This window comes from Opisthocomus hoazin, chromosome 2, assembly GCF_030867145.1.
Source record: "Opisthocomus hoazin isolate bOpiHoa1 chromosome 2, bOpiHoa1.hap1, whole genome shotgun sequence".
Classification (NCBI taxonomy): Eukaryota; Metazoa; Chordata; class Aves; order Opisthocomiformes; family Opisthocomidae; genus Opisthocomus; species Opisthocomus hoazin.
This window is the reverse complement of record NC_134415.1, coordinates 3,048,513-3,067,375: the sequence shown is the minus strand read 5'-3', so window position 1 is coordinate 3,067,375 and position 18,863 is coordinate 3,048,513. Positions and strand designations below refer to the sequence as shown.

General features: G+C 46.0%; 1 protein-coding gene across 1 annotated transcript in view; it reads right to left on the bottom strand.

The window, feature by feature from the left end:
• LOC104338105 (uncharacterized) overlaps positions 1-11,166 on the bottom strand; it is a 30,908-nt gene extending 19,742 nt beyond the window's left edge. Inside the window, 6 exon segments of the mRNA XM_075444056.1 lie at positions 4,385-4,508; positions 5,666-7,088; positions 7,998-8,106; positions 9,249-9,387; positions 10,878-10,973; positions 11,052-11,166. Of these exon segments, the coding sequence (XP_075300171.1) occupies positions 4,385-4,508; positions 5,666-7,088; positions 7,998-8,106; positions 9,249-9,387; positions 10,878-10,973; positions 11,052-11,166 (2,006 nt within the window).
• Positions 11,167-18,863: the final 7,697 nt, after the last annotated feature.

Genomic DNA, 18,863 nt, shown 5'->3' with positions numbered 1-18,863 from the left:
AATTAGGGGAGACCTGCAGGAGGCACAGCTTGTTCCCTGGCATTGCACCTATGAAGCACTTTGTCCTGCAAGGCTGGGGCTTGAGCTGTGTTTCCAGCAGCCCAGTCACTACTGCAAATCAGAACAGCCATGCAGCTGAATGAAAGAGGATGAAGTACTTTACTTTCCATAGGTAAATATACTCCGAGAGTTAAATGTGGGAGCTCAGGACCCAGAAGAGATTTTGCCTTTGAACTCAATGTCTCAAGGCATGAGTGGTCTGGAAGTACACTTAAAAATTCAGCAAGAGGGAACAGTATAAATCTTTACATATCCTCAAACGGAGTATATTTGTATGATTATGATCCAGCTGCTTAGTTCATTTTTAATATGTTATTAAATTATTTGTCAGTTTCCTGCTTCAGCTCACTTCACGACCTGCAGCCACCATCTGGCCATCGCTACTTGAAAAACAGCACAAGCTACAGGAGGCAGCCACGACCTTGTGTTTTCCCCTCAGTGATGGAGTTTAGCACTTCAGCAGCAAGATATGAAAGTTCTCAAAGATACTAAAGTGATAAGAAAACTCCCCATATCCTGCTGCTTTTTATGATTCATAACATCTACAGAAGTATTAATTCTCTTCACATTAATACAGTTAAATTAGCAAATATAGCCCCTGTGTGATTATGTCCAGCCTACCACTGCTCCATATCCAGACCAGTTGCCCTGAAATACAATATACTAGAACACAAGCAAGACGCAAGGTCTGTACATAGCATGTTCTCCTGAAGACTGCACAGTGCTGTCTTCAGCTTCTTGCACCCTGTAACATGAAATCCAGCTAGCTATTCCTTCCAGCATCTCAGCTGATACCAACCAGTTGCACAAGAGTTACATCTGTACGAATAACCTAATCAGAGCTGGAGCGTGAACCCAAGTGTGCAGTCCTACGGAGCACTACCTTGTTAGCATGACCCCTGGTCTTGGCATCAGCCATCCAGCACTGCACTAGGCCATGCCGGGCAAGGTTTGGAGGGTTGTGCAGCCTGGGGATCAGGTCCAGCAGACAGCTTGGATGCAGCCGCTCTGGTCTGCAGGGTAAGACATGTTAGTCATGTAAATATCTGCAGGGTGGGGGTCAGGAGGACGGGGCCAAGCTCTTTCCAGTGGTGCCCAGCAACAGGACAAGGGGCAATGGGCACAAACTGAAGCAGAGGAAGTTCCATCTGAACATGAGGAAGAACTTCTTCCCTCTGAGGGTGACGGAGCCCTGGCCCAGGCTGCCCAGGGAGGCTGTGGAGTCTCCTTCTCTGGAGATATTCAAGACCCGCCTGGACAAGGTCCTGGTCAGCCTACTGTAGTTGACCCTGCTTCGGCAGGGGGTTGGACTGGGTGACCCACAGAGGGCCCTTCCAACCCCTACCATTCTGTGATTCTGTGATTCTGTGATTCTGTGATTCTGTGATTCTGTGAGGTGTTCTGCTGTGGCTCTGTGCCTCAAGGCTAAAAAAAGACTCCCCAGCCTGGGGAAATGCAATAGGACACCTGGAGCACACACAATATTTCTTTGGAGCCTCTGACAATCTGTTCATATCCCAGCTACAAACTGCAAATAGGAGCTAGATGCTCAACATAGATGTAAAATACATAAAAAAGGCTAAGCACTTTGTATGAATTTAAATTCTTGCATGCATCCTGGGCATTTTTTTGAAAAAAGACTCCTGCTTCATGTATGTTTTTGCCTGACAGCCAGCCTTCCAGCAAAACGCAGGTGGGAAAAAGACCCCAACATGTTGGCTACTGCTGTTGGTACAGAAAGAGTGCGGATTCAATACTACAAGGAAATTAAGTATTAAAAATGGCAGACGAACTGTCCTTATTGAAGGAAACAAGGAAATAACCATCGCTGCATCCTCTAACTGATGCCAAGAGCCAGCAGCAGCTGTCTCAGGGCTGCAAGGGTGGAGCCGCAGGCTGCTGCCTTGAGCACCAACGAGGCACACAACGCGCTGCATCCCAACCGATTTCACCCCCTGGCCTGTGTTATTTGTGCCTGCAAAGGTCTGAAAACACAGTGCCTGGAAACCAAAGAATGGATCGACCGGGCAGGTCCAGGCACGCCGTGCTGCTCTTGAAAGGATTTTCATCGCTTCCAGCGAGCTGTCAGCATGGCACAAGTGAAGTGCTGTCAATGTGGTGGCCATCTCGTGCTCCTGATAGGGTCACTAGTTGAAAAATACAATGCAGATTCTCAGGTTGCGTAAATCAGTACAGGGCCAACACAGTCAAGGAGGGTAAGCTGCCTTTTGCAATTAGTTTTAGCTCATAAATTAGAAAAAGTGGGTGAAAAGATGTACACTTTATACTAGGCAGGCGTTTTTGGATAAACACCTGTGCGGAAATGCTGGGGGCTACTATGACTAATGGCGTGAATAAATCCATGGAAAGCTCCTTTAAAAACCTGCGCTGTTATGAAAGAATCAAAGCCACGTCTCCCGTGAGGCAGCACAGGCGGCAGGCAGGGAACGCAGTGCGGGCAGAGCGCGGCGCTGCAGAAATTCTGCACCAGTACAGCACTCGACAGCCACAGTTTACACCAGTAAAAGTAAAAGCAGCCCCTGATTTCATTAGTAGTTTTATGACCTGCCAAATCCCACAAATATTCCCATCTGGAACACCTATCACAGTCAGCCGAAGATCATCTTCCAAAATGTTTGCAAGATCGCAAAAAAGGAGGATCTTCAATGAAACCGGTTAGTTTTAAGACACTGAAAGTATTTTGCTGAAAGACAGTTATAGGAGGAAATGATACAAACTGATAAATGTAATTCCGAAATCTCCTTTGGCACTAATCCCCCAGTCTTTGAAATCAAGAGGAATGGACAAGGAGATGCGAAAAATAATAATTTCTTTACTTTGTATTATATATTAAAATAAAAATTCAACTCAACAAATTACGCTCATTTGGCACTAGTTAAGAACTAGGCTTGAAATGCAAAGAGGAAAAGAATCTGTCATGTGTTTACCTCATGATTTCTAACAGATTTCATCACATTAAAATACATACTTGATTGTAAGCACGCTCAATTTTGATGAGAGGCGTTTGCATAACCTGTAATTAGTTCCAATTGTGAAGGCACTTCCATTCCATACCCCATCGTTTCAAAACTTATTTCTTTCAGGGATTCTGTGGTAAAGAATTATTTTTCTTCCATGAAGACTTGAAACCCATCCAAACCAAACCAAAACAATTTTCAGCAGTTAATGATTACAAATTACAAAAGCAACTCTCTTCAGTTTTCACGTTCTTCCTTTATATGGTACCAAATACATCCTCAGTCTAGCCTGAAGGTAGGTATTCCTGAAATAACAGCACTGTTGGCACTCTACGCTATACATTTCTCGTTAACTTCAGAAATATGGACTACCCTGATGTGAATGTGGTGTGAGAAGTTTATCCTTCACTTCATCAGAGGCCTGATCCCATAAAACAAATTGTGAGTTCTTACTCGTTTCACTATAACCTGAATCACAGAATCACAGCATGTTTGGGGTTGGAAGGGACCTCTGTGGGTCATCCAATCCAACCCCCTGCCCAAGCAGGGTCACCCAGAGCAGGCTGCACAGCACCGCGTCCAGGCAGGTCTGGAATATCTCCAGAGAAGGAGACTCCACAGCCTCCCTGGGCAGCCTCTTCCAGGGCTCCGTCACCCTCAGAGGGAAGAAGTTCTTCCTCCTGTTCAGCTGGAACTTCCTCTGCTTCAGTTTGTGCCCGTTGCCCCTTGTCCTGTCGCTGGGCACCACTGGAAAGAGTCTGGCCCCATCCTCCTGACACCCACCCTGCAGATATTTATCGGCATTTCGAAGGTCCCCTCTCAGCCTTCTCTTCTCCAGGCTGAACAAGCCCAGCTCCCTCAGCCTTTCCTCGTAGGAGAGATGCTCCAGTCCCCTCCTCATCCTCGTAGCCTTGCGGTGGACTCTCTCCAGTAGCTCTTCATCTTTCTTGAACTGGGGAGCCCAGAACTGGACACAGGACTCCAGATGAGGCCTCACTAGGGCAGTGTAGAGGGGAAGGAGAACCTCCCTCTACCTACTGGCCACACTCCTCCTAATGCACCCCAGGATGCCATTGGCCTTCTTGGCAGCCAGAAAGATGTTCAGCAACTTATAGAAAGTGTTTGGCATTACTCACCTCCAAGACTCCAACTGCACCAGTGATTTCAGAGCTGGCCCCCTTCAGCTAGGCACTTTTAAGCTAAATGTTTCAGTTCTGAGATGGCACAGATGCCCTCGAAAAGAAGCTAGCTAAGAAGTAAGAATCGGCAGCCTGATTTTAAGGATCATAAGGGCAGCGTTTGCCTCACTGCACGCACAGATCGATTTCTGGTGTATGCAGATTTACCTGCGAAAATGCATTGCTATCTCCCGTTCTTCTCTTCCCCGAGTCAGTGAGGGGGTTCCTCTGCGATATACGCTGGGCTCTAATCCTCTGGTAACAATGTTCTGGGCTTCTTCTATAGAGACAGCTATGTTAATACACAGATCTTTGTGAATATTTATGAGCCCTCTCTGTGTATTTAAAACCACAGACCACATAAGTGCAGTAAGCTTTATTGCTCAATCTATCAAAAAGAATTAATGTATCTTTGCCTAATTATGCAAATATTCCATTCCCAGCATAGTTCTTAGTAATGCAATCCAAGCCTAACGAATCACGGTAAGAGAAGCAGAGTTGGGGATATGTCAGTGTCAGCAGCTGAATTCCTTTTTGGGAATGTGAACGCCATCTGATAGTTCAACCCGATTTTGAATGTAACTTTCCAAGAGGTCACAGGACCCCTTCTTTAACAGTGGCCTGACATGGAGCAGGGTCTGCTGAGCAAGTTGTGATAGACCAACTGAGAGCCATCCGAAGTGAAGTTTACTGCAGGCAGGACCACTCATTTTGACTGATCCTACACAAAAGACAGCCAATGGGTTTGGGATGAGGAGTCAATGAGGGGAAAGTCCTTCAGTGGAAACTAAGAGAGAAGAAAAGTCAAGAACCAGTTTAATAAAAAGGACTAAATCCTGCTCAAGCAGGATATCATTTCATTGACAGAAGCAAGATCACTGAGCCGAAAGGCTAGAAAGATCGGTTGACCAAAGGACTAGGACCACATTCAGGACAAACTAGGTGAAGATATTCTTAGGAAATCATCATGCTCCACTGATGTGAGGCTCTCTGTGTCTTAGGAACAAACCATGCAAGTTAGAGAAATTATTTTGCCCGCATTTTTTAAATTCACATTAGCTCTGAGAAGGGTAAATAGAAACTGGGAACATCTCACTGTCAAGGGGTCGGTGGGAGGAAGATACCTAAGCTACAGGGAACTCTAGCACTGACTCCAGAGACTAACTGAACCTCTCGCCTGGCTCATGAGCTCAAAAGTCTGCACCTGAAAGTGCACCTCAAGCACAGGCTTAGGAAAAATGGCTAGTGACGATGGACAGCCAAGCATGACAAGGGGCCTGCAGAAGTATCTCTCACCTCTTCTCTCTTTTTTCCAGATTAGGACTGAGAAACACTGGCAGAGGTGGACTGAATGAATCATAAATCCAAATCAAGTAGGAGTCATAAAGCCAAGAGGAATTTTTTCCGCTATGGAAAATAAATGTAAATCAAAACTCAGGCAGCTCTTACCTAATGTGCCTGCAAACAGTTTTTCCTGTGGTTCCTCCACTGCAGGGGTTTCTTTAATCTTAAAAGCAGGAATCTCACCACCCGCCTTTGAGGATGGCAGATGTAGGCTTTTAACATCGCTGGTGCTATTCTCATTCTTTGATTCATGTTCACGCTCTCTCCTTTTTGGTCTTGTGAGATGAAATAGGATCTGCTGAAGAGAGGAGCGAGTCTTGCTCCCTTTCAGCCTGACAGCCTCAGCACTGGAATCGCTGCTGCTTGTGCTGCAGAAGAGACCTTGTTGTCTTGAGATCACTTGAGTATCTTGTTTCCTTGGGGGTGACCTGCTGTACCTTTTAACAGACATTTTTTCAGTTCTGCTGGGCTCATCGCTAGCATAATCACCATCAGACCAATCCAAGTGTCCATCAGGATGATCTACTCCCTGAGGCCCATGCTGGGAAGGATACTGAGCATGGTGAAATTTGGGGTCGCCATCACTGTTGGAGGACGAGCAGCTTGACTCACAGGACGAAGATGCGACATGCCACGTCGAGGCGGCTGTCCCCTTCCTTTGCTGCTCCTGCTGCAAGGCTGTGGATGAGCTTCCCTTCTCCACAGCCTCAGGTGAGCTACGCATAATTTTTACTATCTTATCATTGACCATCTTAAACGCGGTATGGATTTGTCTTTTGCTTTCTGGGCTCTGGCTCCCTGAGACGAGTTCCTGTGGGCATAACTGAACCCACTTCTGACCCTGAGTGAATGCAGGGCCTGCACTCCACTCTGCCTCCTTCATGCAATCTGTTACTAAATCCTGAGGTGAAGAACACTTTTGCAGGGCTTCCAAGAGGGTTTTTGCTCCCTCTGCGAGATGACCCTTCAGAGGCTGAGCTACCCTACGTAGGTCCTTTTGCAGGGTACCCTCCACAGGTCTTCCATCCGTTCTGCCTGCTTGCCCTAGAGAATCGCTATGATGAGTTTCCCTTTCCTCACCTACTTGTAGGTTCGTTTCTGTTACTCTTTCAGGACATGGGTGCAGGATTTCAGGCCACCTTCTCTGTGGTGAGTCAACAGGATTTTGCTTTGTGTCTTCATCTCTTGCAATCACTTCTTCTTCTTCTGCACTTTGCTCAATTACTTTTGCTTCACAGTCAGTCTGAGCCTTTTTCTCCCACTCAGCTAAAGCACAGTCTCCTTTTTTTTCTTGTGTACCCATCTGCATGGAGCTACGGACCTGCAGATTTAACTGAGAGCATTCCCCTGGCTGCAGTACGCCTGCATCCACTTGGCCGGGCTGGGCAAAATGACCCCAGCAGTCCAAACCAGCTCTTCTGGAATGCTTGCTGTCTTCTTTTAAGGGCTTCTGTTTATTTTTTTTGAGCCTTTACGCACCTTCTTTTCGTTTCAGAAAAGCCTTCCGAGATGTTACTTTTGCCTTACTCTGAAAAAACCACCAAAAATCTTGACAAATCATAGTCTGATAATCATTGTCCAGAAAGGAAGATATTTATGAGCAGTGAAAAAGCTGAGACAGCAGAAGTCTTACAGGCACTGGCTATGGATAACTGTACTCATGTAAGTAACAGCCCCGAGACTTCAGGGAAGGTACGAGAACTTTTAGAAGCAGTCGCTATGTGATGCCCCGGTTAATTTATTAGTCGAGTCAGATGGTGAAGATGGTGCAAAGCATTGATATGATAGAAGATGAGAAAAGTTCTGCCTGTCTTTGTTTTTAAAGGAATTTTGAGTGTTTTTTACAATGTGACATGGAAATATGTAAATGCATCAGGTTGAGATTTTATTTTGCCAGGGAGACATAGAGAAAATTCCGAGTGATGAAATGCGCATCTCCCAAGTCAACAAGGCTAACCAAATGCTGAGTCTGACACCTAGAGGTGTCAGAAATAAACTCCTCTCAAACTGCACATCAGGCAAAAAGCAGAAGAGTATTAACGCACTTGGTCCTTGTACGAGAACTGTGTTTGGAAATGCCCCCATTCTCACATTCGTGGCACAGGAGAGGCTGCATGGACCAGTTATTATGAAATAAATGAACAGAATCAACCTACCATGAGGTCTAATTTAGCTAAGCGTGTTAAGACTCGGGCACAAAATATGACCCAGAAAGTATGTGGAAAGAGAAGACTCCAGTGGGAAACAGTGGGGAATATGACTGTGATAGAGGAATAAATACATTTTTTTTTTACTTTTGGGAAAAATATTCCAATATCACATGAAAGAACTGTGGAAAAAACGTGCTGCCATGCAATGAGCCGAAACAGAGCCCACAAAATACCCAAGTCCATGAGAACTTGTCAAAAACAAAGTAAATGCGCAAATGGCGCGGTACCTGCTGCTCCTTCTGCTGCTTTTCTATGAGAAGATTGTCTACTGTAAGTTGTTCTTCAACAAATTCCTCGGAAGCCTGCTGTCTAATACCAATTGCTGATGTGATTGGCCTGGGCAAGGAAGAAGAGGGAACTTGTTTGTAAGGTTCTCCAGTTAGTTTTGTTTTGATAATTCTCGTGGAGCTGATGCTGAGTTTAGAACTGAAAGGTTCTCTGCAATTTTTTTAAAATATGAAGCATATTAGTAAAAAGCCCACTGTTATGTGAATCTAAGTCTCACTTTAGAACATTCTGTCTAGACTAAACATTAATTATGCTTTTAGCAAGTAACATTTTTTGGCTGGTAAGAGTCTCTCCTCAAAAATAGAAAATAGTCAAAAGAAAAATTATTTCAGGCATTTTCTGCAGACTAGAGCTGGTTACAGTCACAAAAAACTCACTGTCTGTCTGACAGAGTGGTTGGAATTAGCTGGTGAAGAGTGACAGAGGAGAAAAATAATGTCTGTAATGTTGTGGAGGGCCAAACTGAACGCTGACTCAAAATGAATCAGAACACAACACACATGAACATACCCTAGATTCGTAGAATCATAGAATGATTTGGGCTGGAAGGGACCTTAAAGATCATCTATTTCCAACTGCACTGCTATGGAGGGTAGCAACTCTACGAGCGCTTCTTCCATCACCAGTGCCAACCTACCCGTTCTCGCCTAGCCGTGAGCACCCTCTCGGTGTGCTGGTACCACTCCTTTTGCAATGCAGTGCTGAGCCAGATCGGAGACCTGAGCCAAGTTAGCAGTTACATCTCTCCTCTTTCCAGATAATTCTAACAAGGCTGACCTGTTCGCTGTACAGGCACATAAACATTGGTCGTGGCACAGCTGAAGAGGCAGAGCAAGGACAAGAATGAATGAGCTGCTGAGACTGATGCTGCCGTCATAGACGGCCACTGCAGAAGAACCGATGGCGTGACAAAAGATGTTGTCTCTCCCTGTCAACTTTTGCCTCACTTTTATTCTTTAAAGATAGTAGTTGCAAAATCAGTTCATTTAAATTGGCTAAGCCAGCATCCTATTGTATAGAGGTAGATCAACTGCCAGTCCCTAGATCTGTCCAATCTCTGCCCATGCATACCTGCCACTCTCAAGCAAAGGAAAGAGCCTTTGTATTGCAAATATAACACATACAGTATGTGTACAATCAAGGAAAATGTGCTTTTGTAGCTTGACTGACTGATTAAGTTCATTTCTCACCTGTCTTCTACATTTCCAGTCTTCACCTTCACTATGCCAAAGGGAGATGGAGGAATCTCCTCCTTTACTTGTTCTCTTTGATCATCTTTGACAGCAGAAAAAGTTTCAGGGAAACTCCTTTCTTTTAATTGGCTGTTACCTAAGCAGCAGGAAAAGGTCAATGAAAACAAACATTTATAGAATGAATGAATAAATGAAAAATAAACATAATAAAATAAATTAGAAATGTCTGTATTTTCAACAACCTATGTAAGATTTTGACTTTTGAAAACACTTTATAGAATATAATTGAATTAATTAGGTGGAAGGATGCAACCCATGAATAAATGAGGCTCTTGATCCTTAAGTCTAGTTGCTGGAAATAGGGAAGGGGCCAATGGTATGATTTGTACTCCTTGCCTCTGGAGATTTGTAATGCCTGGGCAACGCGTCCACTGCAGAACACTGCGGTGGAGCCGCTTTGCTAGACCCTGCGGAACTACTCAGGGGTTTGTAATTATGCGACCTGCAAGCCAGCTCATTAAACAGTTTAACAAGCAGTATTTGTATACATGAGACTTTCCAACAAATTTTCTGTTCTATTTCACAAAAGTGCATATTTGGACATCTTCCTATTGAAGCTTACTGGCTAGGTTCCCTACAAGAAGGCGGCTCCCACTTCAATTAATCCTTTTCCTAAGTGTCAGCTGATGGAGACTTGCTCTTTTAGCTCAAGTTAGGCCTGTCAGCTGGAGCAAAATGCCTTTACTGGCTCCTTCATACTATGCTCTATTACTGTTAGCAGGAACTGTATAGCTGACTTTGTCACATGAACGCACCCAGTGCTGCTGAAGTCCTTTGCAACGCACTGAAAGGACTTTCTGGTCCGACGACAGGAAATAAAAGCTTTATGTCCTCCCCTCAGGCTTTCCCTGCTACACACCAACAATCCCTGGTCCAGCAGACAAGCAGGGCTGTTTCTGCAACCTTCTCACCTGCCTTGCGCCAGAATATGGCTGAGGAGGCAAAGCTACTGGAGAGAGTCCAGCGGAGGGCTACGAGGATGAGGAGGGGACTGGAGCATCTCTCCTACGAGGAGAGGCTGAGGGAGCTGGGCTTGTTCAGCCTGGAGAAGAGAAGGCTGAGAGGGGACCTTAGAAATGCCTCTAAATGTCTGCAGGGTGGGTGTCAGGAGGATGGGGCCAGACTCTTTCCAGTGGTGCCCAGCGACAGGACAAGGGGCAAGGGGCACAAACTGAAGCAGAGGAAGCTCCAGCTGAGCAGGAGGAAGAACTTCTTCCCTCTGAGGGTGACGGAGCCCTGGCCCAGGCTGCCCAGGGAGGCTGTGGAGTCTCCTTCTCTGAAGATATTCAAGACCCGCCTGGCCGCGGTGCTGTGCAGCCTGCTCTGGGTGACCCTGCTTGGGCAGGGGGGTTGGACTGGGTGACCCACAGAGGTCCCTTCCAACCCCTACCATTCGGTGATTCTGTGACACAGCAGCACCCATGTGTCCCTCCCCACAGCCCCACACGTGGGGCTACGCTGTTTCCAGAATGCTCTCACAGGAGAGGTGCCCCCACACCATGATTTTCAACTCATGCTTCCCAGTGCAAGGCAAGAACAAGGTGTCCCAGCAGCTGTGTAATTCACCTTGGTTTTCTTTTCTGTTCTCTTCTTGGGCACCTTGTCTGGAAGGTTTTTTTGTGGGGCTCTCAGTACACTGAAGCAATGGCTCAGTGCTTATGCCTTTAAATAAGAAAGCAAAGCGTTATACAAGCTGTTGGCACACTCATGTTTATGTTTCCAGCAGTAAAAAACCCACACTCGGCACAACAGTCAGGAAGGTCTCCATTTTTGCCCAGCCCTCAAGCACACGTTCAGCTGAAGCATGTTTCAAAGGCAGCTTCCAGCCGGGAGTTACTCTGATGTAGTAAGGCATCTGCAACTGCAAGCCTTAGTTTTCACTCACACGAAGCAAGCATAAATCAGTGCTGCTGTCAAAAAAAGCAGCCTTACCTCCCCCTGCCCTAACACGTCCTTGCTTTTGATAACTGTGGGTGTAACAAATGTAACGTGTAGGGGATGTTATCACTTCAGGTAGGCAGGATCATTGCACAACCCAAACAAGTTCTTTGTGAATAATTGGGATGGTTGTAAAATAAGACACTGATAATCCCTTTAGGATTATCCTGAATAATCCCTTCAGGCCTTGGGAGAACAAGTATGCAAACTACAGAGATAAGGAGGCTCCAACATGATCTCAAGACCCCCAGCGATGGAAGGACATTAACACCTACCAAGGAGTTCTCAGAAAAACCATTACTATGATAAGCATTTCTTGGAAATGTAACTAATATGTATGTTAACATAGCATAAATACCTAGTAGCTGTGTCTCTGGTGCACATGTTTGGAGGAGAGATCCCCCGTGTGCCCGACGCCGTAATAAAGAATCCCTGCTTAACAGTCTGCCAACTACTGAGTCTTCAATTCCAGCTTTTCATGGCATCACTTTCAGGTTCCTCCTGTCCTTATCCCCCCTGCCCCGACTAGTGCTGGCAGAATTATTTCTGAAGCCTCTGATAGACTTCATTGGGCAACTGACCCAGGTTTAGGTGAACCCAGCAAGCAAATAATAGTGCCAGGCACAAGAAGGAGACCTACCATTCTGTGATCCTGTGATTCTGTGATTCTGTGAACCTTTTCATCGCTTCCTTTCTCATTGCTGTGGATCGCCGGGGAACTGGGGAGCAAACAGCAGCTCTCACCCGCAGCCCGGGTCCCTGCGGTTCCTCCTGGACTGCACCACGCAATCAAAGCCACGTGAAGCCTCCCCCTCTCCAGGCAACAAAGCAGTTCCTCAGCAAATATGGCCAAAGCAGTCAAAACCACTCGCTGGGAGGCAGAAAGGACTTCACACGGAGCAGATTGGCACTGGCAGGAGCGAACACGGACGCGCGGTACAGGCTGCCGGTTGCCTTGGGAAGGGTTTGTGGGGATTCTCTGTAAGCAGATCTTCTTCATTTAAAACCCGCTATAAAGACTGACATCACAGAATCACAGAATCACAGAATGTTCGGGGTTGGAAGGGACCTCTGTGGGTCACCCAGCCCAACCCCCTGCCCAAGCAGGGTCACCCACAGCAGGCTGCACAGGACCGCGTCCAGGCGGGGCTGGAATATCTCCAGAGAAGGAGACTCCACAGCCTCCCTGGGCAGCCTGTTCCAGGGCTCCATCACCCTCAGAGGGAAGAAGTTCTTCCTCCTGTTCAGCTGGAACTTCCTCTGCTTCAGTTTGTGTCCATTGCCCCTTGTCCTGTCGCTGGGCACCACTGGAAAGAGTCTGGCCCCGTCCTCCTGACCCCCACCCTGCAGATATTTGTAAGCATTTCTAAGGTCCCCTCGCAGCCTTCTCTTCTTCAGGCTGAACAAGCCCAGCTCCCTCAGCCTCTCCTCGTAGGAGAGATGCTCCAGTCCCCTCATCATCCTCGTAGCCCTCCGCTGGACTCTCTCCAGTAGCTCCTCATCTTTCTTGAACTGGGGAGCCCAGCACTGGACACAGTACTCCAGATGGGGCCTCACCAGGGCAGTGTAGAGGGGAACAAGAACCTCCCTCGTCCTGCTGGCCACACTCTTCTTGATGGACCCCAGGATTCCATTGGCCTTATTGGCACCCAGGGCACACTGCTGGCTCATGGTTAACCTGTCATCCACCAGGACACCCAGGTCCCTCTCCGCAGAGCTGCTCTCCAGTAGGACATGTTTTATCTCAGGCAGTCTCCAAATAAATATTAGACAAAATAAATAATTAAAATACTTTGTGCTTTTACAGAACCCTCCACCCACATAATTTTAGAGCATTTGATGTGTTAACTGCTTGCATAAATTCGGCATGCCTATGCGTGCATCTTCAACACAGCTAAACCGTCACAAATTCCCCCAAAAACAAGTAGAAGTCTAACTGAAAGCCCTGACAGCTTTAATAAGGTCCCCAAAAGAACATTAGGAAGCTAACTCTCCATGCCCAGGCCTGCAGACCCTCACCCTCGCCCAGCGAGAGCGGTCAGTGATGGCAGCACTATCGGAAAGGCTTTCGGGAGCTGAACTCCCCCAAACCCTGGAGCAGCTCTCCAAGCCTCTCCCTACTGGAGACAGCAATGAGACATTATTCTTTGTAAACTTTCTCTTTGTTTTTTAAATCACATTTTTAAGAGTGGGGCAGCAGCCATAATATTGATGCATATAGATAAACAGAACAGAGACCTAAATCAGTGCTGAGAATTTTCTTTTAAGCAGCGCAGAATATAAAATATTCAACAAGCATTGAAGTGCTGGACTTATTGCGTCCTCCAAAATCTGATTATTTTTTTGTTATTCTAGATCCACGCTGCTCTGATACGTAACAATCCCAGTCAGAGATCTTGATCCTTCTCTGCTGGGAATGGTACAACCCCATAACAAAATGACACTTTCTTTTATAAGCTGCTTCTGCAGGTATGTATGCAGCTGCTTCATTGATTCAGTTGGGCTGCTGTAAACATGAACATATCATATAAAAAGCGACAATAACATAAAAATGATGAATTTTGTCCATTAATTCCCATTAACTTCTGTACGCTTTTGAACATGTCTAAACTGATACAATACAAAATATCGTACACCAACACAAAAAATCCGTTAAATCTTTTCTTTTAAAAGTATTGAATAATTTCCAAAAATACTCAGCTAGCCAATGAATTTTATAGGGGAAAGCAGAGCTGTCGGTAATACCAGAGCACTATCCAACTCTTCACACCTCAGAGTGGTTCAAGAGAAAAGCAAAAGTGGTAGCAAGCTAAGCAAAATGGAGTTTCCAGGTAGTTCCTAGTGGTATTTAGGATTTAATCATAATCTTCTTTTGTTGTAAGAGATGTGCTGACAAATATGTTTAGAAGGTGTGCTGGGTAATCATTTTTTTTTAAGTTATTAATGTGTTTGTGATATGTTTACATTTGCCTATTTTTCATTATATTTGGAGATTTATGATTCTTATGCAATATGCCAATATTTGATGATTTAATAAGAAATCATACGTTTATTTAGGGTGAGGAACATAGCCATTTATTTTTATGAAGTTTTCACTTGTTCCATATGACTACAATGGCTGATGCATTTGAAAGCTACTATCTGACGACTGACAAAACTCATTACAGTGATCACTGGCATCAAGTAGTGGCAAATTATTTTTAATCTATGGCCAATTCTGCACGCGTTGTCTCAATCACAGAATCATAGAATCATAGAATCATAGAATCATAGAATCATTAAGTCATTAAGATTGGAAAAGACCTCTAAGATCATCAAGTCCAACCGTCAACCCAACCCCACCACGCCTGCTAAACCATGTCCCGAAGTGCCACATCTACACGTTTTCTGAACCCCTCCAGGGATGGGGACTCCACCACTGCCCTGGGCAGCCTGGTCCGATGCCTGATCAGTGTTTGCCACTGGAGCGTTCCTCATGCCGCTGAAGCCAAGAGGAGCAACACTGCTGCCCAGCCCCAGCTGCGAGCAGCTTGGCTGAGCCCTGGCCCACGGCCTCTGCCACAGCAATGATTTTCTGCATAGTTTGTGTACCTTAACATCGGCGTTTCAAGCGGTTTCCCTTCTTTCTCCAAGCGGATGCCACATCTCCTCCTGACGAGATGCTGCCAGCCGCCTCACTACCGAGCTGGAGTCTTTAAAAGCAGCCAAAACATAGAGCATAGGCTCAATTTCCTCTATTTATTTTTTTAAATCTCTCCTTTTCCCCCAGGTGCTGACAGCCTGCGCTGCAGCGTGGAAGCGTGTAGCAGCAGAGCGACCGCCGTACTCGGCTTTTTGGTACTTGCTCCTTTTTTTTTTGGAGAAGCAGTTTCAGACCGAGCTCCTGACTTCCCCAAGGACCTAGTTTCCTCCTCCTGAACCAGTAACTTGTTAGTGTGATTTGTTTACTAGTTTTGAGTGTACACTGCTAGCAGCTTAGTAACAGTATCCACAATTCCGTGCAGTAATCTTGTTGATGCGTTGCTCTCGTCTAAGCACAGCTCATTTGCTATCTACCTACTCAAGGGTGCTTGCGTTGCTATAATTTACCTTGGCCTCTGTAAGGGAGACCCAGGAGAGATTTCTGCTGCCTTGCATGTTGTTCATTCAGGTTTCACTCCACCAGAATTATTGATCCAGCTGAAAACTTCCAAATCAGTTTGGTTTGGGTGTTTTTTTTTTCTTTCTCATTCGCACACCATGCCGCGTAGAAAAAGACCTCTGTTAAGCGTAGGATGGTTTAACTACCTGCTAAGTGTGATCAACGTTCTGAAAAGGCAGCTCAAAGGCATCTTAATTATTCTTCTGTCCTTCTGATTTCTTTGGATACCCTGGGCTGTTAAACAGGTGGGAATTACGCAGCAGAAGCTCGGCAAGGCTGCGTGTGGAACGACAGGGTGGAGAGGGCCAGCAGCTTTTCCAGCCAGGACAAAGTGTCCAGCCCTGCTTCACTGCTCACTGCTCCTTACTTAGGGCAAGAAGAGGGAAAAGGGGATAAATCAGACGAGGAAAGAAGGAAGCACTGAAAGAGATGCCTTGTTTGGAGCAGAGTAAAAGCCACCGAAGAAAGAAGGTCCATGCAGCGGTCAGCTCGCTTTACGTTACAGATTTCTGGGTTTCTTCTCCTGCCTACTGCCAGACCAAGTCAGGTAGCACCACAGAGGTGCAAAATATGAAACCAGCAGCACCACGAGAGAATGGAAAGGATGAACAAATTAAAGGAAAAAAAAAGGGCAAAATGTCAGAGAAAAGACCTGTGACTGGGGAACAGATATTGCTTAGACCCAGCTCGCTCCCTTAAATTCTGGCAGAGAAGAGGTTGGGAGGAAGGGATGAGGTTGTGTTTTCTACTGCACGCAACTAAAGCTAGAATCCTGTATGTAACAAAATAAATCAATATAGCTCCAGAAAGAACTGTCTTTCTAACATGGAAATTTTGTTGTTCAACCTCAGTCTTTTTCTGAGTTTCCTTCTGTGTGCTCACCTCGTCCCCCGCCTCCTCACATGTATTATATACAACTTACTGCCCTTCCTGTTGGTTTCTTCTCAATCACACTGAAAAAAGCAGCTGGAAAAAGACAGAAATCCTGCCGCCTGTGAACACTTCACGTAGGTTCTCCCTGTCGATGACGGGAAAGGCAGCTGCACGTCAGTGCCTTCCACCTGCCCCAGCAGAAAGGCTCGGCTGGAGCTGAAAGCAAACATGGAAGGAGGTCACAAATTACAAGATCAGTCAGCATGTCCTAATAACGGTTTCTCTGGAAATGCACAAGTATCTTGCAGTTTTTCTTATGGTCTGATGTTAACACATGGGCTACATTTCTCTCACTGCCTGTTTCTTACCCAAGCCTCTGACACCAACCCTCTGCTCCATCGCGGAGCTGTGACCGAGCTGCCACATCCCCAGCATCCGTGGGACGGACAGGGAGAGATGCTGGCGGTCGTCTCATATCCAAAAAACATTCATAGTCATAGAGAAAAGATAATGGGAGCAAATATAACGGGAGCAGAACTCAGTCCCAAACCCTGCTGTAGAGTTCGTCAGGGGCTGTCTAGCGGGGGAAGTGGTGCCGAAGACTTGCGGAGCAGACAGATACGCAGCAGCAGGAACGCTGAGGGCACAGAGACCTCTGACAGGAATTTTAAGGAAGATAAAAGCTGGATGAAAGTGAGACCTGAAAGTTTGTAAACTACGAAGCACTACATATGTGTATAAATATATACATAATACATGTACAAATAATATATAAATACATGCATACAGATATATAAATAAATATACTTCTTGGTTACACAGAGTTTATGAGGAAGCTATCAGAACCATGTGCAACTAAATCTGGAGAGAAAGCTTGACATATAAAGACATTTGCCTCTGCAAGGGACTGCCACAAAGTCAGCGCCAACCTTTTCAATGGTTCTGCTTAATAATCCCTGGCAGTAAAGGGCACGTGGAAATGTCCGGGTGGAACCAGGATCAATTTATCTGTGAGTAAGTGCAGCAAAACCAGCACCTCCCTAAGAAAAATACCACAAGTAGGCATGGGCAACTCATTGTAATTTAACCCCAAAATAGAACAGTCATTAAAGCAGCTGGAGGATGGATTTGCAGCTTCCTCTCCTGTTCTTCATATTAATTGTTAGATAGGAGAGGAATTCACCAAACAGCTCCCAGCACGCGAGCCTGGAGTCCTGAAGTGGGCTTGTGATGCTCTGTCCCTTGTATTATCTGCTGCTGCATCTTAGAAGAAGAGAAGTTGGCAGGTAGGGTAAAGAAGACCCAGTTCTGAGGAAGAAGCAAACCGCGTGACTGCGCTGTGCTCTGCGACAACGTCGCGGTTCATCCGGGCTGCAAAGCAGCTTTGGTTGCATCTACAAAGTCATAACGGCTATTTGAGGTCTGACATTGCCGTGCATCCTTCACGACGTAAAATTATGAAAAACCAGCTGGTACAGCGACTACAGTGCTCTTTCAGACAATCTGCAGGGGTTTTGTAACCACAAGAGGGAAATCTTGCACTGTGCCGGGTGAGCAAACAGGCTGGAAAATCGAAGCGCGCAGACACCTTTAAAAAATGTGACAGTGAAAATAATTTTAAGCCTAAAAGCAATGCTTGCTTGTGAAGTAATCTTAAGGGATTCCTAGGATAGTATCAGTGTCTCACAACATGTTATGACATTAAATGTGGAATTTCGAAAATTCACAATCAATGGAGAGTGGCATTTTTGTATTCCCAGCTGGCTGCTAAGCTCAGGCTGATGAAAAGCCCCAGCAGCTTCCAAATACCCCGAGCCTCCCCGCTCGTGTCAGGAAGACCCTAACAGTGATTTGCAGGCAGTTTTTAAGTCGGAGCGCTGCTCTGCTCCTGAACTCAGTGACACCACATATCTGACTCAGTCTGTTTATACCAGGACATCCACTTTTCCAGCTGGCATCACCAGCCCACCTTGAGCAAAGCCCACAAGAAGGGCACTTTGCTGATGGAGCTACTCAGGCTACGACAGCGTGAGCACTAATGTGGATACAGCTTAGCCCAGCACAACCGACCTTCTGCCAGTTATCACTCACCCCTGCTTCCTTGCAAGACAGATTTCCATGAGCAATATTACTTTGACAGCTGGATCTTTGGCTCCTATGTAACTAAAGATATTTTTAAATCTCACTGCAAGTTCCTTTTGTGCACAATTCTTCTGGATGGGCTTCCCCACCCAAGCAAGATGCATCTGATAGCGGCAGTTAATATCTGGGCATCTGGGAGCATAAACCTCTCTTCAGCCAGAACCCTGTAAGTATGAACCTCTAACAGCAGATGTGTCCTTTTAGCATTTTCCCCACGAGATTTTTCTGATGCCTGGTTCTACAGGATGTTAAGGTCCACGGGAAGAGTCATATACAAACATACACTTGTGGTGGGTTCTCGTGGCAAGGTTTTGGTAGCGGGGGGCTATAGGGGTGGCTTCTGTGAGAAGCTGTGAGAAGCTCCCCCCATGTCTGATGGAGCCAGTGCCAACTGGCTCTGAGATGGACCCACCGCTGGCCAAGGCCAAGCCGATCAGCGACGGTGGTAGTGCCTCTGG